This window comes from Triturus cristatus, chromosome 1_1 (genome assembly GCF_964204655.1).
Source record: "Triturus cristatus chromosome 1_1, aTriCri1.1, whole genome shotgun sequence".
Lineage (NCBI taxonomy): Eukaryota > Metazoa > Chordata > Amphibia > Caudata > Salamandridae > Triturus > Triturus cristatus.
Genome location: NC_140579.1, coordinates 56,407,038 through 56,431,549, shown reverse-complemented (window position 1 = coordinate 56,431,549; position 24,512 = coordinate 56,407,038). Strand labels below are relative to the sequence as shown.

Genomic DNA, 24,512 nt, shown 5'->3' with positions numbered 1-24,512 from the left:
CCTTCTTGGCCCGTCGTCTCCCACTAGGCCAGGAGTCGCGTTCGCACTCTCTACTCTCCCGCCCGTGCTTTCGGTCACAATTCCGGCGGCATTTGTCTCCTTCAGTAGTCAGCACTCCCTGGCTGGGGGCAACATTGAGGATTCAGCGCTAGGAGAAGCAGGGTTATTAGGGATATATTAATGGGCTTATGGAGCTGCTCTAAGCCGCGGCTATCTTTGAGCCAGACAAGCTCCGCCCCCCACGGCATGAGTGACTTGATGATATTGTTGAACAAACCTGTCGCTTGTACCCATTGGAGGTTTCTACCTGGAGGGGTTGCATCCTTAACCGGCAGAACAGAAGTAGAGGAATGCCTGATGACATCATCCCCAATATTGACTTGTAGATGAGTACTTAAAGAGACTCTTTTTTCAGAATAGACTTTTCTAATGTTATAAGCTTTACATGTCTTTCTGATGTGGGGCAAGCTTTGTTGCTTATAGTCCTCGTGTTGCTCCCAAAAATGGTTACAGTCCTTGATGGTTGTGGGCCTTGCTTTTTCCAATTCAGAGTGCGACCTGGCTCGTTGAACAGGGCAATGCAAGCGTTTGTTGATTTTTGTGTTGCTTGACTTGAATGCGCCTTGAAGAGCCAGTCATATAAGTATGGGAACACCTGGTGTTTTTGTTTCCTTAGGAAGGCTGCTACAGGAGCAAGACACTTTGTAAATATCCTGGGGGCTGATTTCAGACCAAAAGGAAAAATCTTGAACTGGTAGTGACTGACTGCTACTGTGAACCTTAGAAATCTCCTTTGGGAAGGAAGGATGGAGACTTGAAAATATGCATTCTGCAGGTAGAGAGTTGTTTAGATGGAGAATATCTTGCTATGTTACCATACGGGATGATTGTTTTTTGAGATTTGAGATGTGTTGAGATCTCAGAGGTCGAGGATAGATTGCCATTACAAACAATTTTTGCGAATCGGGAAGAAACTGAAATAGAATCCCTTCCCTTGTTGCGAAAGAGTGACCCTCTCTATCTTTCCCTTCCTAAACATGGTCTCGAGCAGTTGTAAATGTTTGGGAATGGAGGAGTGCAGTGGGTTTAATAGTGGGTTCTAGACTAATTCTAGGGTGTGGCCGAATCGAACAAGGTCTAGGACCCATTGGTCCAATGTTATTTCTTGCCAATGTATTGAACTGGGATATCCTTCTAGTCTGAATGGTGAGGAGATAGGGGTACCCGGATCTTGTGACAGGTCATTGGGGAAGTCCAGCATCTTTTACCTGATGTGTTGCTATTCCTCTAGGTGCAGGTCTGCTGTAGGCCACTTGAGGTGGTTGTCCCTGGGAATATAGTAGACAAAACAGCTGGGAGGTAGATGTGTAGGAGGGATATCAGTATTGCTGATAACCTCCCCTATATGATGGCATACCTCTTTCTCTGGCCCCCACAAAAGGGCATCTTCTTGCACTCAAGAATCCCTCACAATTTAGCTGTCTCTGTGTTAGTCTTTGTTGCAAGGATGGCTTCATCAACATGCTTGCCGAACTAGGATTCTCCATCAAAGGGAAGATCTACATTTTATTTTTTAATTCAGGCCTAAAGGAAGTAGCTTTGAGCAAGCCTTGTCTGCTGAGCAAAGCAGAACCTGAAAGTTGCCTAAATGCAGTGGTGGCTATATCCATGACACATTCTATGATCTATGCTGATGTGTGCTCTCCCTCTTACAACATCTTTTTTGCTTCCAATTTCGTGTCTTCTGGAAGTTAACCTATATATAGGCCGATGTCAGCCTGCTGCTGGCAATCATATCTTCCCGAAACAGCCAGAGAATTTGCCGCTCTGTCAGCCCTGACATTGATGAAAAAAAGTTTGCAGATTTTATCCAAGCATCTGCCCTCCTTGTCCAGAGCCGCAGAGATCGGAATGGAGGGGTTCTTTGATCTTTATTGGGCTGCTTACGTAATTACTTTGTCTGGCTTTGGATGGCTAGTTAGACAAGCCAAGCATCCTCTGGGGCTTTATATTTCTTATCAAGGCATGGAAGAAACGCTATGACTGTAGCTGGATTTTTCATTACTTTTAAGCGCTCCTCCCAAATATAGCTGGCAATGGGCATAAACCTCACACTTTTCTGGAAAGGCTCCTTAAAATCATAAAAAACAGGCCATCAGCTTGGTGGGAATAGGGAGTGCAAAATGTTTAGCTGCCCTTTTCAACAAATTATGAAAACCCCCAATATCTTCCAGTGGCAAACCCACTCAGGTGGGTGATGGAGATGATTGCGTAGGTGTGGGAGTCGCAAAAGCTCTCCTTCCTCTCGCTCATCTTCAGCTGTATCTGGATCATGGAGTATGGCTGCCTGTGGTGTATGCTTTACTGAGACAGGCAATGATGTAGTTTGTGCTGGAGTGGATCGCTGAGCAGCGCATGATCTGGTAGGCGTGGATACCTGTGGCGCCGTAGCTGTATTAGATGGAAATCGCTTCCTATAATCCGAAAGCACAAACTGCAAGTCAGAAACCAGAGAACCAGGTAGACAAACCATGTCCTCCTTGAATGGCTGCTGATACTGGTCATGGGAAGAAAAATAGTGCTGTTCATATTCATCATCACAGACCTCCTCTTCTTCTTGGCATTTCATATGCACCTCAGAGGGACTGCGTGTGACACCAAAGATGAGCTTGAATTAGGATTGTCACTTTGCTTGGAGAGGTGTTTTCAGGGGTCAAAAACTTTGTTCTGTGATGTTTTGCCATTTTTTTCTATCTATGGTGGCGCTAACATCTTATTTGCAGTCGGTGGTGTAATCGTCGCTGGTATCGCAGTCGTCGGCAGGGTTATCGGAGTTGACGGAGGAGCCGTAGACAGTGACGTCAATGATAAAATCAGGGAAATCTTCAGCATTGACGGTCATCATAGATGCCGTCGCCAACAATGTCGTCGTCAAGGAGGAGGAGGTGGGAGACAATGTAGTGATTGTAGCTCCTTTCTAGTTTTGTATTTTTGAAGCCAGATAAGTAAGCGTCCTTCTCTATCCTTCAAAGTTTTGGTTGAAAAGGTGCGACATACCGAACAGTCCTTAATAGAATGATTTGGGTACAGGCAATGAATGCAGTCTTGGTGTGGGTCTTCAGACTGTGATCTCATTTTACTGCAGGTACTGCAGGCCCTGAAGAGACTTTTCTTCTCCTTGTCTGACATGATGGTTAAATGAAGTCAGATTTTTATGTAGGAAAACAGAGGGTAGAAGGTAAATACTTCCACTGTACCAAAATATTGGAAATATTCTCTTGAAAGCATCCAAGTAAGAAATAACTGATCAGAGATCAGTGGAGACTCCCTAGCACAATGTGTGGCAGAACATCTGAGGGACTGGAGCTTCTCCAGGAGTGTTCAAGGAGGCAAAGCAGCCCGATAGGTTGCAAAATTGAAGAGCTTAGGGCCATTAAATTACTATTATATGGTACCGGGGACTCCCATCTCAACAACGGGAAATTATTCAAGCATGTGAATCTATGAAAGTTCCAATACTGGAGTAACAGTATAATACCAGACTGCTTCATCAAGGAACCCATAGATGGTGTCCTTGACAATGGTATTTTTGCGCTTCAAAGTTGTAGTACGCAGCCAAAATACAGTTGTTCACAAGAAACTCAAGAAATCAAAAAAATACAATTTTAGCAAGGAGTTAGTTTCTTGTGCGATTTAAATGAAATTAGCATACGATAGAGTCAATATGTGTATCATTTGTTATAATTAAGTAATATCATTTCTTTGATTCTAGGGAACATATATGACTCAGGAGAAACTAACCCACACACAACAGTTCTTATGCTACACCCACTTCAGCCGAAGTGAGCGTATTTTTTTTGCAATAACAATCTGGCAAAATAGAAAAATAGATTTCTGCTGTGTATTCACACTATATACAAATTTATATTAGAACGTGACTTATGTGACCCCAGTGGAGTGACCATAACCAAAACAGTGAAATAGCTACAGTGAATAATTGGTTATTGGAATGAAAAGGCAGTCCTTTGGATATCAGATTGAATCATTCGTTCTAGAGTATGTTTCTAGTACTCTGGGACGTTTCGACCCTCTAGTGGTACGGGGTCTCTTCAGAACGGGGATTCTGGGGACCTAGGCGCTATAAAAATACCGGAGACGTAATGAGATTCAATGGTCTGTTAATGGTTCGATAGCCGCAATGGCTATAGTAATTCCCTAAGTATTTAGATAAGCAGGAAGTGTATATTGATTCAATCGTCTAAAAGTAGTATGGTAAAGGATCAATTTATGTCGGTGTTGGAGAACCAGGGTAACTTACGCAGCTATAGTCTATTCCTACAAGCTGAAGACCTGGATGGTACTGTAAACAGTGACACAAAAGCCATTCACAAAGGGATAAACCAATTTACCCACACTAGAATATAGTCGATGCGGTATCTAATATCCACGGACGGAGGTCAGTCTGCAATCAGGACGATGCTAGCAAAGGTGCCATCGACATCTGTCGGCGATGGTGCTGTCTGCGTCGAAGGTATTGCAGTCGATGACGTCATCAAAATCCTTGACGACTAAGCTACTGTAGTTGTTGATGTTGAAGATGTCACCTTCTTTGGTGGTGGCCTCAGCAATGGTTTCTTTGATGACGTGACTTGTTGACGAGGGGTCTGTCAATGCTTTTTTTAGTCTGATTTAGAAGGTACCTGAAATGAAAGAATGGGAGGCTCTGACCTGTATTTTTCAAGTTTTGATGAACAAGATGACTTTTTCTGCAGAATCTTCTTCGAAGGCAGGACTTCTCCCAGTGAGCTATTTCTCCTGGCCCTTAAGGACCTTCCAAAAGGGCTCATCATAAGAATCTCTTTCTGAGGAACCATCTCTTTTCTGTTTTTTTTTTTTAGAGATCTAGAAGTTTCCTCACCTCTATCTCCACAGGATGGATCCTCTCTCCCTTTCATATTCTGGAGACAAATCAGTAAGCTAACCCTTTTTGTCAATGAGAGTTTTTGCAGAGAAAGTACAGCAGTTCTTACAGTTCTTGGCCTTATGCTTTTTATGAAGACAGTACAGGTACTCCTTATGAGGGTCATCAGAGTGGAGCCTAAGCTTACCACACCAACCGTAAAACCTAAAAACTAACTTTTTAGAGACTTCAGTCATAATTCTGTCAGAATTAACACTGAAGTGATGTTAGTCTAAAGGTGTTGTCAGTTGAGGTTGAAGACAAAAGTTGATAAAATCTACTTCTGAGAAAGTTAAAGTCAGCAAAGCGCAGGGAAGCTCCCCTTCACCTGACTTGCAGTAGGAATGGTGGTCCTAGAGGGGACAGGTGAATTCTGAGCTGCTTCCTGATTGGCTGGAGGTTGGTTGTTTACAATGGATGTTAATTGGTTGACAGTATCGCTACTTTGAACTGTGTTAAGTTATGCTTTTCCTTTATACGGCTTGCTAAAATTACAGTGGGACTCCCACCTTGACGACAGGGAATATTCAAGCATGAGAATCTATGAATGATTGAATACTTGTGTAAAGTACCTTCCCACTAGCATGTTGTAAGTCTGTTAGATAGGTTGTACTGGAATGGGGGGGATATAGTAACCTTCAAATTCAATTCCCTTCCTCAGGGAATTCTGTTAACCTCCCCCATATGTAGCACCATAGACATCAAAGTACCCTCCTGAAGTCAGCTTGGCTGTAGAAAGTACCAGGAGTTGTGTGAGTTGCGGGCATGTCTCACTGTTAAATGCATTGAGTATTATGTTCAAAAACAGCCTTGGGATCCATGCTTGATGCCATTGGGGCTATAATGTTGAAAGAAGATGTGGCAGAGCGCAGGGAAAAAGGAGGAACTGTCTATAAAAAGACCTTGGCCATTGTCTTCTGAAAATGGGCTGTTTCTGGGATGGATCCTTAAGGTAAACCATTTAGTAGCATCTTAATCTAACAAGAGGAGATAAGGAAGGCTTCCAAGCTGCTAAACACCACTGCTTACTCTGCTGTGAGAATAAGTGCAGGATTGGTGAGCTATGACCAAGTCGACCTTAGGCGTGACGTGGTTAGGAGTAATAAAAAGTTGAACAAAAAGGAATACGTTACTTACCCTGTAAGCATCTGTTTGTTGCATCTAGTGCTGTAGATTCACATGCTGTGCAAACACTTGTCATCTAGTGCTGGGCTTGGTCATTGCAAGTTGTTTTACTTCAAAGAAGTCTTTTGAGTCACAAGGTCTCTGTGACTCCTCCTCTAGGAATAAATGCGCATGGTCACGGACTCCAGTGTTAGATTGTTTTTCGCCCAAAGGGTAAGTGTAAATAAGGAGTAGTGTGCATATAACAGAACAATGACCATGCAAGCAGAAGGAAACGGATTAGAGGGAATAAATCAAAAACTCTGCATTAACCACTGGCTCCCGGAAATGAGGGTGGGCGCATGTGAATGTACAGCACTACATGCAACTAACAGACGCTTACAGGGTAACATATTATGTTGATAGAATGTGTGGCTGTAACTACACATGCCGTGCAAAGACTGAAAAAAATGTCTTCCTGTAAATTGAGGTTAGCCATTGGATGGGGCAGAGGTTTGAAACAATGTTCTGGTCAACTCTGGCTTTTTCTGTTGATAGCACGTCCAGACAATAATGTTTTGTAAAACTTTGAGGAGTGGGTTAAGTGTCAGCTTCACAGATGTCTGCTATGCAAATATTTTCAAGGAAAGCCATATTATCACCCTGTTTGTGGGTGGAATGTGGGCGGGAGGGTAGCTTTTTTTTCGCTTGATCGCAACAGGTTTGGATACACTTGACTATCCACCTGGATATCCCTGGCTTTGAAATTGCATGCCCTTTATGGGGTTTGGAGAAGGCTACAAATATCTTCTGTGCCTTAGGAAAAAGTTTGACGTTATCAATGTAATACATAAGAGCACATTCAATGTCTTGAGTGTAGAGTGCTCTGTCAGCTATTGAGTCAGGTTGTGGGAAGAAGACTGGGAGCTCAATAGATTGGTTGAGGTGGAAGGAAAAGGTCACCTTGGGCAAAAACCTAGCATTGGTTTTAAGAATTACTTTATCCTTATGGACTTGGAAGAAGGGATCTTTTAATGGGAGGACTTGCAACTCACTGATGTGTCTAAGTGAAGTAACTGAAAAAAGGAAGGCCACCTTCCAGGAGAGGAATTGAAGAGAGCATGAATTCATGGGCTCAAAGGGTTGATCCATCAGTCTTGTAAGGTCAATGTTAAAGTTCCAAGAAGGGGTGGGGAGTTCCATGGGTGAATTGACCCGTTTGAGGCTTTCCATGAAGGCTTTGATAAGAGGGATTTTGAAGAGACACATGTTCTCTGTTTTGCATGTATGCTGCATTAGGGGTTAGGTGCAATCTGACTGAGGTATAGACCAAATAGGCTCTTTAAAAATATTAGGAACAGATTTGACCAACCCTTTTAGCATGGGGAAATATTGTAAAGAGTGCTCTGTCTTGGAGGAGTCTCCAAGATGAAATCCTCTTCCTCTGGGGTGGTGTAGGGATCCACCTTGTGATAGGCGGCGGCACACTGAAGACACTATGATATGCCGTAGTGTAATTGGGGAGTGAGGGATACAGGGATGTATTCTAAATCTGGGTCCACATCGTAGTCCTCCTCAGGGTGACTGAAAGCACCGTGGTACATAAGTGTGTAACCATCGGCTGATGAAGAGGGGTTTGGACTGCTAGTGTTGGAATAAGACGTCTGGTGACCTATGAGGTAGAGTAGGATGTGGAGGTGAAGATGGAAGAGGTGGACTGGGTGAGGGTAGAGAAGGAGTAGGAGGAGATGGTGGAGAAGGAATATGAGGATGCAATTTGCCCTTGTGCCTTTTGGGAAGACCATGAACCTCCAGTGGTTGAGTGTCCTCGGGAGCAACTTTGCCTTTTTGGGGTAGAAGCTTCTCATAGGCTGCAATCTTTCCAGTGAGCAGTTGAATGATGATTTTGCACTGTCTGACGTCCACTCCTCCTGGAACCTATTGAGCATGGGATGTTCACCGACGTCAAGGGAATGTGTTTTTGATGCTGGAGGCGGCTTTGACACCAAGGAGGGTTTCGGTGCAAGGGAGTCTTTGGGGCTGAGGAAAGCTTCAACAGCAGTTGAGGCTGGCGCCGGAAAGTCTGTGTCTTCAGTGTTGCTTGTGTATGGGTGCAGATGGGTAGTCTCGGCATTGAGGCGGATTGAGGCTTGAGGGGTTTGGCTCTGTGGCCTTATTTCTGTGTCGACCAGTGCTGTGGTGCAGTGGTGCTCCTCAAGATGTGGCAGTTTTGGCAGTAGGCTTGATGCCCGATCCCTCAAGGGGGAGTGCTCGGCATCTACAGTACTCACTTGTGGTGTTATCTTGACACGTGGACCAGAGCCCACTTAGGTGGATTGGGCATCCTTGGTGGTATCATCTTCCTCTTTTGGAGGAACTCTTTGCCAGGCTCTGAGTCATCAGAGTGGATGTACTCATGGCTGGGCTGGCAGGCTGGGAGCTTGGTTGACTCGCTCATTTCCTCTTCTTCCTCTTTCTCCGCAGCCAGGGGTACGCTTCCCCAAAGATGTCGGGCATCTCCAATATAGACCAGGACAAGCTGGTGTGTGCCAATCATGAATCTTGGCGCGTGAAGAGTCTTTTTGCTTCAGAACGTCGAACAGCAGTTGCAGTGGCTTTTGTTATGGTCCGGCGATAGGCACAAGTTGTACACAGCATGGAGGTTGGCCCAGGGATATGTAGTGTGACCCTCGGGTCATCTCCTGGAGGTCGTCCGTTCACACACTTTAAGAGATTTATCTTTTTCTGAAGGGAGGCTGGGGCATGCCCTGAGGCCTGGACACTGATTGTTGAAGGAACCAGCCGATGGAACAGACGTGCAAGTATAGAGTGATACATCAAATAGAGTATGCACAACAAGGTGGAAGTCAGCAGACTCAAGGCCATGACGGGAACCGACAAACTTGTCGAGACCTGCAGCTCACTGGATCACGTCAGAATCTAATGGCGGACAAAAACAATCTAACAATAGAGTTGGGTAATGATGTCATAAGTGTGTTTGGCCCTATTGTTGGCTCCAATGCTAACCCTGACAGCTCAGCGTCTGGATTTACTTACGCAATCCATCATGTGCTTACTGCATGGATAAAAGTTGGCAGGCACATTTTGATATTTCATTAAGCAGAGAATTTGTGTGACGGGTATTAATAGAATCCGGACATTTCAGTTTAAGTGATGGAATTTTGGAAATATGCCTGCGTGTCTAGCACTCTCATTTGTTTTCTTATGAGTTTACTTAGTTCTAAAGACTAAAACAAACCATTATGGGGTTTTACTGGGGCGACTGGCAGACAGAGTACAAAAGAAGTAAAGTGAATGAAAGAATTAACTAATCTGTAAACTGGATTGAAAAACCTGAAAAAGGATACAATTCTCATCACCGTCGGGGTTCTTGGGAGGCCCGGGCATATTCAGCAGGACCAGTTTGGCATCGTGCGACTTATTGACAATAACTTCATTCAATTTGACCGCAGTGTGCATGCGCCTCACATTTGACTGGTCCCTGAACACGAGAGGGAGGAGAAATAAAGGACAGGTTATACAACTCGGAGTATACATTGAAATTACCACATCTGTGCAAATTCACTTGTACAATGAATTTGTTGAATGTCATTCTTTGCTACTGCATCCAGACTCTACTGTAACAGAATCATTTTTTGTGGGGCACAACAGAGTCTGCTCTAAGTCTCCATTTTAGCTTCACTTTTTAGCTTGGCATCTTTTTCTGATGGTGACTTTTTTACATGTTTTACACTTACACTATAATGTACTGAGAAGCTATTCTACATGTTGTTTATTTCTTAGTAAGCATTATTACCATGTTGGTTGTACACTCTGTCCAAGGCTAGGCACATGGAATGTGATGCCCTTGTATTTGTTTGTCCGGTTGGAGATAGCTCTAAGGCACCATAAACACTATTGCATCAGCTCTACACCTTTGGCACAGTGCGATTGGAACAGTGTTTTTATTATATTACCAGCCTCTGTATTACATTTAGCAGAGTAGCATCTCTGGTGGGATTGTCCTGGTAGTCGACGTGCTGTGGATGAAATGCAGTCCTGCTGACTCTAACCTCCAATCTGCAAAGGACGATATCCTGTTCTATATAGGATGAGTTAGCTTCCTTTTACATCACACTCTGGTGTGGGGGGGTTTCGGCTAGCCCAAGGGATCTGGCCGAGGGCACTCCCACTATGCTCCAGATAGTGTAAGTAGTGTTAGGTAGGAGTATAATCTTCTAATCATATAATCACAGAATAATGTTATCATGGTTGAACTGTTCATCTTTTTCAACATTCTTGTAATGCTGCTTACAATGCTTTGCTTCTCCTGCCTAATGATTGTAGCACACTCTTTTTATACAAGAATATAATTGTTTCAATAAATGGTTGAAGACCCAATTTGTATCTTTCTTGTGTTTACCTTGGGCATGCAAAAGTGAATAATGAAAAGATAGAACTGTTTAGACGATTTTCCTTGGGAACAAAGAGAGTGGTCAAGTTCAAGGTTGCTGATACCATCTGGTACCCTGGAAAGGTTAGGTGTTCAAATGGGGCACTGTGAGATAGCAAAGAATTAATTCAACATTTCCTATGTGTGAAGCAGCTATTCATATTCTCATGTTTAGGTTGTCCAGATACACAATCCTACTTAATTAGTAAGAACCGTATAACAAATTGCACTGTTGTGTACTATGAGTTGCACGCTGTATACACACATCTCCCCACGTCTCTACTTTGTATACACAAACTATGCTAATTCCATCTCTACGTTTCCCTATACCTCAAAGAGTAGTATACCTGTCAGGGGCTTTTCGTTTTCTGATAACACAGCGATACAGGAAATTGTCTACCTAGAAATGGATTGGTCCATAATTGACAAGCTATTTGGACTTTATATGGTTTGTGGTCTGGTATTAAAGAACAAGTTAATTACCTTCAGTAATGCCTTAGCTGCAGATTGCTCACCTTTGCATTTTCTCCATGCATCAGACCAGATCTGGAAAATGTTCTTAAACAGTACTCCTGCACGCTGATCAGCTCCGCGTGGCGCTGTCCCTGCCAAAAGGGACATGTGCAATGTCCATATAGGTGCTCACCCCAGCACGCTGATGTCAGTTTCTTTTCATGACTTCCCACGCCAGGAACGCGAAGCAACGAAGAACACTGACCACTGGTGAGGAAAACAAGGGCTCTGAAAGGGGAATAACACTGACCCTAGAATCAGCTCACAGAGTAGGGAGGATGGGTGGGGCGACAAGGAACCTGTGGCTAGATATAGCCTCTACCAGATAGGTAAGTAACTTGTTCATCTGATCAAGACTTCTAGCAGCAGATTCCTCACTTTGATGCCCAAGAAATACCTCCCCGGAGGGGAGTCTGTGTAACAGGTTTTAGATTAAAAAGCCCTGCAGGACCTAATGGGCAAAGTGCCCATTCTGACAGACCAGATTGTCCAGGCAGTAGTGTTTGGTGAACATGTGCAACCTGGCAGATGTACAGGTCTGGAACTCCACATGCTAACGTAGTGGTTGCAGCTTTTGTTCTGGTGCAATGAGCTCGCAAACCCTCAGGGCTTGCTTGATAGCCAATGCTTTGCAGAGCTTAATGCAGAACATGATTCAACGGGATATGGTCTGTTTCTGCATGTCCATTTCCTTCTTTGCTCCCACGAAGAGTTGGTCATTCGCCTGGGAATCTTTTGTGCGGTCAAGGTAGAACTGCAACACTCTTTTTGGGTCCAGATGGTGAAGTGGCTCCTCTTCTTTGGAGGGATGTGGCAGAGGGTAAAAAGTAGGCAAGGTGAAGGATTGGCCTAGATGAAATAGAGTAACTACTTTCAGTACAAAAGAGGCCCTAGTGTGCAGAACCAGTTTGTCTGAATAGATGCTCAGATATGGAGGCTTTGATGATAAAACCTGCCCTAAGGGAGAAGGATACAGGGGGAATCCATTTTGATCGCTTAGCAAGAAAAAAACTTTTTTCCAGGCGATCCCTCACCCGCCAAGGTTCAAAGGGAGCGCACATGAGGAAAGTGAGCACAAGGTTAAGGTCCCACTGAGCCATGATGAAGGGTGAAGGAGGAAACATGTATTGTAACCCTTTCAAGAATCTGTTAACAACAGGGAATTTGAAGAGGGATGGCTGATCAGGCAGCCGCGTGAAGGCTAAAATAGCAGAGAGCTATTCCTTAAGAGTGCCCAGAGCAGAACCTTGCTGGGAGAGAGAGAGAATAAAGAGAAGGACCTGAGAGAGGGGAGCAGAGAGGAGATTAATCTGTTTCTCTGGACACCATGCCACAAATATGTTACAACGGCAGGTGTATACAGTCTTGGCAGAGGGACGCCTGGCTGCCAAGATAAAGTTACAGACTTCAGGTGGTAGGTCCAAAGCGGTCAACTGTTGTCGCTTAATCTACACACATTTAAGTGGAGTGCTGGCAGGTTCAGGTGGAGAACCCTCCCCTGCTGCTACGACACAAGATCCTCCCAAAGGGGCAGCCTGCTCGGAGGGCCGATGGCCATGCTCAACAGCTCAGGATACCGAACTCTTCTAACCCAGTCCGAAGCCACAAGGATGACTTGGGCTCGGTTGTTACTAATCTTCTAGAGAACTCTGGGCAGGAGTGGTATGGGCAGAAAGGCATACAGGAGGCCTGAGCTCCACTCGAGACGAAAAGTGTCTCTGAGCAAGAGTCACCTTAGAAACTCCAGTGCGCAGAACTGCAGATATTGCACGTTCTCTGCTGTGGCAAACAGATCTAACCAAGGCTCTCCCCACTGTTCAAACAGACCTTGCACCACCTCCGAATGGAGACGCAATTCGTGATCCACTAGGCATCTTTGGCCGAGTTTGTCCATCCTGGCATTCCGAGAACCCACCATGTTGAATCACCAGGGTCTCTTGACAAAGGGTCCACGACCCCATCCCGCCTTTTTTGTTGCAGTACCACATGGCGGTGGTGTTATCTGTGAACACCTGTACTAGCCTTCCTTGATGGAGGGTAGAAAGGCTTTCAAAGCCAGCCGGATCGCCTGGAGTTACAGAAGGTTGATGTAGAACTCGGATTCCGCCGGAGACCAGAGGCCTCTGATCTCCACCTCTGCCAGATGGCTGCCCCATCCTAGGAGTGACGCATCTGTCACTACTGTCAGATCTGGTTGGGGAAGGGAAACCCAATCATTGTTCGTTACTCACCACTGCAGGTCTTTTGCAGTTCCCTCTGAGGTCTGGGCCAGTTTGGAGAGATTCCCCTGATGGTGCACCCACTGGGACTTCAGGTTCCACTGTAGAGCAGGCATGTGCCAGCATGAGTCACAAGCAGGATGCAGGAGGCCATGAGGTCCAGCAGCTTCAGAGTCAGTCTCAACAAAATCCAGCATAGAGGTTGAAACATTGGTATAATAGCCTGAATATCCTGTACTTGCCGTTTGGAAGGATAAGACCAAACTGCACTGTGTCTAGAACAGCTCTGATGAAAGGGAGCGTCTGAGAGGGAGTCAGGTATGACTTCCTCATGTTGATAGTGAACTCCAGCGAGTTCAGGAGGTTTGCCTTAGCCTGGAGGTGGGAGACGACAGCCTGGAGGTGGGCGACGACAGCCTGGAGGTGGGAGACGACAGCCTGGGGTGAGCCCGCCTTTAACAGCCAGTAGACTAGATAGGGGAAGACTAGCACCCCTGATATCCGTAGATGAGCTGCAACCACTGCCATCACCTTGGTGAACATCAGAGGGGGGGCTAGTGAGGCCATAGGGGAAAAACGGTAAACTGGAAGTGCTCATGGCCTACTGTAAACTGCAGGTAATGTCTGTTGGCAGACAGGATGGGAATGTGGAAGTATGCATCCTGCAGGTCCAACGTTACTATTCAGTCTCCTGGGTTCACAACAGACAGGACTTAAACAAGTGTGAGCATTTTGAATTTCCACTTCTTGAGGAAGAAGATGAGAGGGTGCAGACCTAGGATAGGACAAGGGCCTCTGTCCTTCTTGGGCACCAAAAATAGAGGGAATAACAACTATGGCCTACTTCTGGCATCAGCACCCTCTCTATGGCTCCCTTGGCCAAGAGAGCTGTCACTCCGTGTGGAGAAAGGAGAAGTGGTCTTCTGTCAGTCTTTACTCAGTAGGTGGCATGGGGGGGCGTGGAAGTCACAGAGGGGAGGGAGTAGCCTGTTGGACAATTTGAAGAACCCACTGGTTTGAAGTTATAGATCGACAGTGGGGCATGTGATGGCATATCCTGCCTCCCACTAGTTTCCCATGATGGATTAAAGTCAAACTAAAGGGGTTTAGAGGCTGTGGCTATCAAGGGAGGGATGGACTGGCCAAACCTCTGGCTGGCCGACCCATGGGGTCTGTGGGTACCGCGTCCTCGGCCATGCAGAGGCTGGGAAGCTAGTGTGACGTGGTTGCAGGGCCTGTAAAGATGCAGCTGGAAGCCCCTTCTGTGGTCATGAAAGCAGCGAAAGGCGCGCTGGGGTTGGCGAGGGACCATAGATAGAACCCAATGATCTGGCGGTAGTCCTGCTATCCTTGAAGCGCTCCAGCGCCGAGTCTGCCTTTTCTCTGAAGAGAGGGGTGCCATCAAAGGGCACGTCCATAAGGAATGCCTGGACATCCCCTGAAAAGCGAGTCCACCTCAGTCACGTGTGGCGCCGTAAGGCCACCATTGATGAAACCACTTTGCTCAGCAAGTCGGTGGTGTCTAGTCCACAACGGATGGTGTGCATCCCTCCCGTCATTAACAGGTTGGGATCTTGGGGGAATCTGGAGCCGTTGGCAGCACCTGTTCAACCGTATCACACAGTGCATGGGAGTAGCAGCCCAAAAGGCATGCAGTGTTCACGGACCGCAGTACCAGGCTGCCGGAAGAAAACATTTTCTTTCCCAAGGTATCCAGCCTTTTGGATTCCCTATCCAGTGGGGTGGTAGGGAATGTGCCAGGATTTACACTGGAAGTTGAGGCTTAGACCACCAAGTTCTCCAGGGTTGCATGAGGAAGCTGGGGACCACTGGGGTAGGGCAGTGGCAGCGGGCAATCATCATTGTTCACAGGAGCCCGTGTGCAGTTGGACCAAGACCCTAGTAGGACGTCCGTGAGGACTTCATTGACAGGAAGAAGCGGTCCTGAGAAAGACACATCTGGTTGAAGCACCTCTGTCAAGACATTAGTACTGTCGGCTACGGAGGCAGGCCAAAGTCCAGGATCTCAGCCACCCTCACCACCATAGCGAAAGAGCCTCCCTCCTCCGTAGTCACAGTAGGAGGAGAGACCATGTCAGTATCTGGAGAAGTATCCAGTCCGCTGACGGCCGCAAGGTCCTCACATCAGTAAATGGTTGTATCTAGGGGCAGGTACCCTTCTGGTTCCAGCAACCCCTCCTACTTCTCCCTGAGTTCTACCCCATCGGAATGGGGTTCGGGAGTCCGACCTGCGAGGCAAGGCGCCAGTAAGCGCTAGAGCCAGCATTGGGCGATGTTCCTCCAGCTCCGTGTGAGAGTCAGGGATTAGAATGGGGACAGCGGCATCCGGGGCGCCAGCATCGGAACCAGTGCTGGGGAACCATAGGCCAGAGCTGCCACCGTGAAACAAGTAGAGTCCCCACCCGAACCCAAGGAGCCCAAATGTGGGCTGCTCTACTATGAGGTGCACAGCCTCATAACACTCATGAATTTTGGGGGGGGGGGGTTGCTCCGGCACCGTAAACGCGGGGAGGCTCTGAGTCGTCCCTCAAGCTGTCTCAACCGTAGAGCCAGGCCTCGAATGAGGGTGCTCCCTCCCCTCCTTTGAAGACTGAGACAGACAGAGCAATGTTGAAGACTTCTTCGAATTCTTGCTCTTCTTCATGCAGTGAGACTTACCTAAGTGACCCGACAATTTCAAATGCGACAAAGATCTTGGACTCCATGACCGATTTCAGGACCTTCCTATCAACTGGGATCGAGCGCGTCCCAGCTTTGCAGGTCGAGCTGCCCTGAGCTTGACGGAGCCGCTCCCTAAAGACCTTCAGGTTCATGGTGCGGCAGTCAATCGATCAATCAATCAATCAGGGGATTATAAGCGCGCTACTCACCAGTGAGGGTCTCATCACGCTGAATGGGGGGGAGGGGGGGCGCAGGTCTGCTTAGCCGAAGAGCCAGGTCTTAAGGGTCTTCCTGAAGGTGTTCAGGGAAGGGGCACTTCTGATGTTTGCCATTAGCTCGTTCAAGGTCTTGGCTGTGATGTGGGAGAAGGACCTTCTGCCTGCTCTGGCTCAATGGATGCGCAGGGTTTCGGCCAGGCCGAGGTTGGTAGATCTGAGGTTTCTGTTGGGTATGTGGATGTTAACTCTGTCGTTGAGGTTTTTTGGCCCGTTGTTATGCAGGCATTTGTAGGCATGGGTGAGGATCTTGAAAGTGACTCTTTTCCCCACGGGGAGCCAATGGAGTCTTCGTAGGAGCTGGCTGATGTGATTGTGTTTGGGGATGTCTAGGACGAGTCTGGCGGCGGCGTTCTGTATAGTCTGGAGTCTGCGGAGTAGGGACTTGCTGATGCCGGCGTAGCGTACGTTTCCATAGTAGTTGAGTGCGTGGGTGACCGTCTTTCTTGACTCAAAGGGGATCCATTTGAAGGTCTCGCGGAGGATTCGGAGTGTGTTGAAGCATCTGGAGGTGCCGGCGTTGACCTGTCGGTTCATGGTGAGTGAGGAGTCAAGTACGATGCCGAGGTTCTTGGCGTGATCTGTGGGGGTAGGCAGGCTTCAGAGGGCGGTCGGCCACCAGGTGTGGTCCCATGCAGAGGGGGTGGTTCCAAGGACAAGGTTTTCTGTCTTCTCTGGGTTGAGTTTCAGGCAGCTGTTGGTCATCCAGACTGCGACGTCTTGCATACCTTTCTGAAGTTGAGTTAGGCGGTGGTGGGGTCTTTGGTGATGGAGAGTACGAGTTGGGTAACGTCGGCGCAGAATACGATGTTGGGCCGTGTTGTCGGACGATGGCAGCGAGGGGGGCCATATAGATATTGAAGAGGGTCGGGCTCAGAGATGACCCTTGTGGGACTCCACAGGTGATTTTTGTGGGATCGGAGAGGAAGGGTGGCAGTCTGATTCTTTGGCTTCTTCCGGTGAGGAATGATCTGATCCATTCCAGGGCTGTTCCCTGTATCCCTGATCAATGTAGTCTGGCGACTAGTGTGCGGTGGGAGACGGTGTCGAAGGCCACTGATAGGTCGAGTAGGATGAGTGCTGCAGAGTGGCCCTGGTCCAGGAGGGTGTGGATGTCGTCTGTGGCGGCGACTAGGGCGGTCTTGGTGCTGTGGTTGCTTCGGAATCTGGATTGGGAAGGGTCGAGGATGGCGTTCTCTTCGATGAATCGTGTCAGTTTTCTGTTGACTGTCTTCTCTGCCACTTTGGCTGTGAAGGGGAGGAGCGAGATGGGTCGGTAGTTCTTTAGGTCGTTGGGGTCTGCCGTGGGCTTCTTGAGCAGGGGTCTGACTTGTGCACGTTTCAAATCGTCTGGGAAGTTGCCTTCTGTGAAGGTGGTGTTGATGGTGTGTTGTAGTTCAGGTGCGATGGCGGCCGTGGCTCTGTGGTAGATATGAGGAGGGCAGGGGTCGGAGGGGGCCCCCGAGTGGATGCCTTTCATGGTCAAGGCGGTGTCTTAAGCCGTGATTGGTGTCCAGTTGGAGATGGTGGGCCGGCTAGTGTCTCTAGGGCACATGGGACCGTCTGTGGCGTCTGGTGGGTGGTCGATGAAGTCGTCGTAGAGGTTTTTAGGTCTCGCCTACACAGTGCGCATGCGCTGCATAGGAAAGAAACCTTTAGCCATCTGTTCCCTTTTTCGCCCAAAAACGTGCACGTGCTCCATTGTCTTCAATGGCAACGCGTGCACGATTGGAGATTCCCTTGCGGGAGCGAGCAGCTGGCGCCATATGTGATCAATTATCGTGCCTTGCTGCTCGCTCCCGCAAGGGAATCGCGCAGGCCCCCTCCTCTCTCCCTTCCCCCTGCTGCCGCGCGAGGCTTGCGCGCTTGTGCTTGTTTTCTTTTCCTCCAGCCACACCAGCTTCCTAGAATGGAGAGGAAAAGTAGTGAAGTTATGAAGCTTGGATCTCGATTAGGTGTGGCAGCTTCTACAGTGGGCATGTCTTTTGCACCCCTGGTACTGCACTTAGTACCACTAGTCTCAGTAATCATGAGGGCTGTGCAGGAACAGAAGGTAAACACGATTCCTTTCATTCTTTCTTTTCTAATCCGTGCAATGTTTTGAGCCCATCACAAGGCAATAAGAAGCTATTGGTTAGGAAGCTATGGGTAGGGCATGGGTAACATCGATTTTGTCACTGAGTGGTCAAATGATGCATGACGTCACTTCCGCGACCCTTGGGCATTTTGGTGATTTCGACTTTCATTTTAATGAGGCGAAGACCGAATGCCAGACGTGCGCCAAAAGCTCTCAACTAACAAGACGTGCGTGAGAGCGGTGCAGTCTGGGTGTCTCCTTTTAGGCATCGGTGGTGGGCCTAATTGAGAAATGATTTTTAATAAGTGCTGAAGAGCTACAGGTTTTTCCGTGCAAGCGGCAAACAATCGTATCTCACGGCGGCTCATTACATATTCCTTTTGTAGTATAAGTGCCTTTAAAAGCGTGAAATTAGTTCTGGCAAAGTGTGCAGCAGAATACCCACGAGAGGAGGCTGAAGCAGTTCTGCACGGCTTCTCCAGGGCTCCATATGAAACGTTAACCCTTTCCTACCGCACGCATGCTCTGGACCTGGGCACATGCAGATGAATAAGGTTCCACTCAGTTAAGAAATTTAATTATTGCATTTTTGTAATGTATGTGATTCTTCTATTTATGCTTCTTCCATGCAATTTTTACATCCAGGAGAGAGCAAAAAATGCCTCGTAGGCAGTGTGAACATGAAAAGGTGCCATGGGCATATGCACTAGCAAATTTGTATACATGGGCTCAATTTGCCCTTTTCTCAATCTGTATTCAGCACAAAATTGGCAATAAAAACTGTCCAAATGAATTACTTCGGCATGCAAAAGAAACAAACTTTTTAAAATGGATTTTATGCTGTTTGTGTGTCTTTCCCCCACAGCTGTGAAGCTGACACACACGCACACACACACACCCAGCTCAGGCACATGTACACACCCACTCACGGTATGCATGCATGCACGCACAAACACACAAACGTTCATACATACACACGCGCACGCAACATTACAAAAAGAAAACTTATTGGGCTGTATCGTGGGTGACAGGAGGGAAGTCTCTTGTTTTCTGGAGTAAGGGACTGAAGAATGATCTCACCACCTCCTCTCGCTGGCCAACCTGCCAATGACAGGAGGACCTTCATTAACTCATCACAGAATGGGATCAGTGAGAGTTGTAAACCCCACACCCTCTCTGATGAGTGTCACTGACGGACACTCTGCCTTGGGCACTTCAGGGCTTAAAACTGAAGCACACATGTCTGTGACACTAGCCCTCGTCATGAGGGGAGAGGGTGAGGCTCATAGAAGACTCTGCAGGGCTGAGGAGGTCATGCCCAGCGTGCTGTGAAAACTTCAGCCTTGCAAATTTCAGCTCCTGTAGTCATGTTCCTGCAAATATAGCACATGTACAGTGCATTGATGACTGACCCAAACATGATGGATGCCTGTCAGATTGACCGTTGCTCAGCTTGACACACATTCTTCATGAGTCAGAAAAATGTGAAGGGGCAGAGCTCCTCCGCTCTTAATGATGGGCCGCTTGTGCAACAAAACGGATTCTGTGCAGAGACACCTATGATGCAGGAAGTTTACTTCTTTGGGGCAGTTCATTGTCTGCCACCTGCCTTTCTTTGATCTGTGGCAGGTGAAAGTGGCTCAGTGAAATTTTGCAGGTTTTGCATTACAATGCACTCACCGAAGGATAACCAGTAAAACAAGCATTGGTATAGCCAATAGGTCTCGCCTTTGGGACCTTATAAGTGTTTAGTTATCCAGCACAATATCCTTGGTGCAACAACATCAAGTGTTGCATGGCTAAACACTGATAAGGTCCCAAAGGCGAGACACTATTGGCTATGCCAATGCTTGTTAATTTTGAGGTGGAAGTAGGTTGAAAGTTTGTCGCAGAGGTCCTGGGATGGGGTGATGTCTTTGGCTTCGCTGCTTGGGTTGTTGAATTCCTGGATGACACTGAAGAGTTCCTTGGAGTTGATCGAGTTGGCAAGGATTTTGTTGTGGATGAAATTCCTCTTGGTGGTTCTGATTTGGTTGGGGTAGTCAGTCATGTCGTCCTTGTATGTTGAGTAGCTTTTGGTTGTTTTTGGTGTTTCTCCAGTTCTTCTTCAGGCGTCTGCAGGTGTGCCTGCGATCTTGGAGATCGGTGGTGAACCAGGCGACTTTCCTGGGTCGCTGTTTGCTGGGGTGGCGAAGCGGGGCAAGCTCGTCTGCGCATTTGTAGATCCAGGTGTGGAGTCCTCTGGCTGCGCTGTTTGCATCTGATGCGTCGGATGCCCAGGTGCAGTCGTCTCGGGTGAGGGTGGAGTGAAGTTGTTCGTGGGTGACCTTGCTCCAGTTCCTTCGTGGTGGGTATGGGGCAGGTTTGGGTGCCTTGGGTTTGTCGACGGTGAAGTGTACGCAGTGGTGGTCGGTCCATGGCGGTTGTGTTGTGTGGCTGAAGTGGACGTTGTTTCCTGCAGCGAAGATGGGGTCATGAGTGTGTCCTGCTCTGTGGGTTGGTGTAGTGACGAGTTGTTCAAGTCCGATGTTGGCGAGGTTGTCGCGGAGGGTGGTGGTGTGGTGGTCGTTGGAGTTATCAAGCTGGAAGTTCAGGTCTCCGACGAGTATGTAGTTCATTGAGGCGATGGCGTGGGGGGCAATGAAATCTGTGATGGTAGTGGCGAAGGGATTTCGGGGGCTGGGTGGTCTGTAGACGAGGGTCCTTCTGAGTGTGGCGTTGGGGCTGGTCTGGATCTGGAAATGCAGGTGTTCGGCAGTGAGGAAGGTTTCGCTGGAGACGGAGGGTGTTCTTGTGGGCGATGGCGAGGCCTCCTCCTGGGTGGTTAGGGCGGTCCTTCCTCTGGATCTTGTATCCGTCCGGGATTGCGTTGTTGATGTCGGGCCGGAGGAGGCATTGGTTCATGTTTCTGTGAAGAAGGCGATGTCGGGCGAGAGAGAATCAAGTAGGTTCCAGATTTCCATGGCGTGTTTGTGTATGGAGCGTACATTGAGGAGGATGCACCTTAGGGTGTCGCTGGTGCTGGCGTCAGGAGTGTTGGTGGTGAAGGTCTGGCGGCAGCGGAGGCAGGAGAACTGGCCATTGGTTGTGTTCAGTGAGGCCTGTAGCCATTCTCCGAGTCTTCTGGGATTGAGTGCGTGGAGGGTGGTGGTGTTGTAGCAGCGGATGGTTGGAGATACAGGGTTCCTGGTGCTGGTCGCGGACTGGCTTGCCTAAGGTGCACCTTCGGCGCACAGCGGCCGCCATTAAGTAGGGGAGGGGGTGGGACGTGCAGCTGGGAGGCGGGGGTGGTCAGGAGAAGAGGATTTAGGTGGGAACGGCAGGCAGCACAATAACGGAAAAACAGATTAAACAGAACAACAGCAAGGGCACAATGCAAGTACAATGGAATTGAAAAGAAAGTAGATTAACCAGAATGAAAAAAACGGAATGAAAATAAAAATATACAAGGGCACAATGCAGGGACAAGAGGAGAATAATTACAATACCAGCGTGACAGGGGCAAAAAACGCAGCACCGGGCACCAGTGAGGTGCACAACGCAGTCTTGAACCCTGCTTGGTGGGTGTGACAAAGAGCACGACCACGATCGAAATGTCGCCAACCCTGTAAAATGTCCTACTACCTGTCCCCTCTTTACCTTCAGAATCCTGACATCCGGGACGGACAGACAGCCGTCAGGAGCCCGGGCGCAACAGGGGAGTACTGTTTCTTTAATTGGGACGAACTCGCTGCTGACCACACCCCCAGCGGTGACGACGAGGAGTGGGAACGGTCATATCCCAGAAGCGGTGCAGGAGAAGTGTGCGCGGACACCTGTGAGGAGCGGAGAGAGAAAGGAGAGAGTCGGTTGAGGAACGAGAAAGAAGAGACGGAGCACGAGAGCACCAGAGATCCCCCAGAGTTGCCGGTAGCCGAGCCAGGAGGCCAACGACCCCGTGACTCGCCCCGCCACGTTTCCGTGGGAGAAGCGTGGCACCAGCAGGTACGGGCTCGTATCGCGGGTTGGGCGGGACGCCAGCGTTTGCCTAGAACATAGTAGCCGTATCCAGCACCGTACCCCTTCCTCACAATACTCGTCACATAGGATAAGAGTTCTGAGCACGGTGTGATTCCTCCACTCCCTGGCCCCTTCACGTACCGACGTTTGAGCACTACTCTGACCCACTTCTCCCTTCTGTCCCCTTTTCACCCCATCCTCGCCGCTTGGACCGGAGAGCCGTCCTGTCCGGAAGACCAAGGCACCCTGGAGAGGAACGGGAGAGGGAGGACGACTAAAAACCACCGCCTGGCCCAAGAGCTCGAGGAGGAGAATACTTTACCCTACTACCGCCCCACAAAACCTAGAAAAAGTGTGCAGAGAGCGAATAAACCGACACCAAAACACCATCCTGCCTCTGAGTTTCATTACATCCCGCAACAGTGGGGTCATAGGCAGAGCACGGCACAGCGGAGCTGCTGGGGAAGAGATGGGGTCTTGCTCACGCTTCCCCTAAGCAGCCGACATTAAGTAGGGGAGAGGGGTGGGACGTGCAGCTGGGAGGCGGGGGTGGTCAGGGGCAGAGGATTTAGGCGGGAACAGCAGGCAGCACAATAAGGGAAAAACAGATTAAAGAGAAAAACAGCAAGGGCACAATACAAGTACAACGGATTTGAAAGGAAAGTAGATTAACCAGAATGAAAACAAGCATTGGCATAGCCGATAGGTCTTGCTTTTGGGAACTTGTGTGTTTATTAATACATTTTGGCTATGTTGTAGAGTATTGTGGCTGATTGTATGAGTAAAGCACAATGATGCGTTGCCAATGTTTGTTTTAACAATAGGCTCTAGAATGACAGAGCGAACGCTGTTTTGACCAGACCTTAAAAAGCAGAGTATAGCAATGGAGGTCCCCAGGAGGGCAGGGCAACAAATTCTCAAGAGGACTTAAGTATTGCACCAATTTCTACCTCACTTTGAATTCTGCTCTTCGTCTTGAACCGTTCGAAAGAGGGCCGTGGTTACCCTCTGCTTAGCATTGCCTGTGAAAAGATGCCGCTGTGGCTTTCAAGCTAACCTTTCAGGCATGTAATAGCGTTTTTGATTCATTACATTCTGTTTTTGCTTCCACCAAGCTGGAAGTAATGCGCGGAAAGCTATCTGACCACCCTCCTCCTGACTGGTCCTGCGCGTGGACATGCACACTGGCTCCAATTAACCTAAAGTGCGCAGGCACAAGAGCAGTATAGTGACACCATTTACAGACTCAAATTGGTTCCACCCCTTGGATGAAGCTGGGCATGCGCACAAGCATTCTACTCTGGAACGGAACGAGTGGCGGAAACCCCTCCTAAGACATGAGCACTTGCGTCTATAGCTCGCGTAGCAACCAGTTGGCTGGTGGCCCATGATTTTGACTACGGAACTGTCTGCATTGTGTAGATTGCAGAGATCTCAGCAACAAGTGTATTAACCTGCTGAGTTGTCCAACCGATTTGTGCATATGGGAGAGATGTTTATTTGCAGCTGGTTGAATTTAAATGTTCTAAAAAAACAAGGCGCTATAAGTTGATGCTCAGCTGTCGCAAAGAAAAGAAGTCATAAAAACGGTATTTTTCTAACAGTGGACTTGAAATCCCAAAGCCCCAGCTGATATGCAAACGATTGAGTCCTGCAGGTCTGACTATAAAAAACTAAGAGTTGATCGTGTGCATTTTATACCCAGCTGCTTGGTACTCCTCTTATCGACCTCTGAAGGATGAAAGGCTGAGAAGCCTCATTGGGCTTTGAGTCAGTGACCTGCACCAAGGGGTCGACCAGCAGATTTAACAGCGCCTCCTTTATTTTAGCGGTGACGTGCAGTAAAAAATCTAACGCACTTGCTCCTGACTGCCCTGAAGAAGTCCATACTAGTAAATGGATACTAGTCGTGCTCTGCTTTTTGGCAGCACCAAACGCTGCACCACTGTGCGTGTGAAATCTAGGTGCTGCAGGAAGGCTTGCACATTGAATCTCCAGCTCCGTGCATTATGGGTGTCTGGCTGGCATGTGGCAGTGTTGACCATGAGCCCGTGATGCAGAAAATAGAGACACCAATGCCTCTTCCTAAACAAAAACAATGCCCTGAATGAACGGTGCAAGTGGTGCCATATTGCTGATAAATGCTCGGCATACCTAAAAAGAAAAAAAAATCCAAGTTAAGCAATCTTCACAGTGCTGGAGACCCCATACTTTCCTTTCAACCGGAGGC

At 48.0% G+C, this 24,512-nt stretch overlaps 1 protein-coding gene across 3 annotated transcripts in view; it reads right to left on the bottom strand.

Moving 5' to 3' along the window:
* The window catches only part of LOC146869374 (solute carrier family 12 member 6-like), a 720,118-nt gene that overhangs the window by 29,024 nt on the left and 666,582 nt on the right, over positions 1-24,512 (bottom strand). For all 3 annotated transcript variants that reach the window (XM_085599658.1, XM_085599660.1, XM_085599655.1), the window contains one exon: positions 9,433-9,566. In XM_085599658.1, the coding sequence (XP_085455784.1) occupies positions 9,433-9,566 (134 nt within the window). The remainder of the gene's footprint in view (positions 1-9,432; positions 9,567-24,512) is intronic.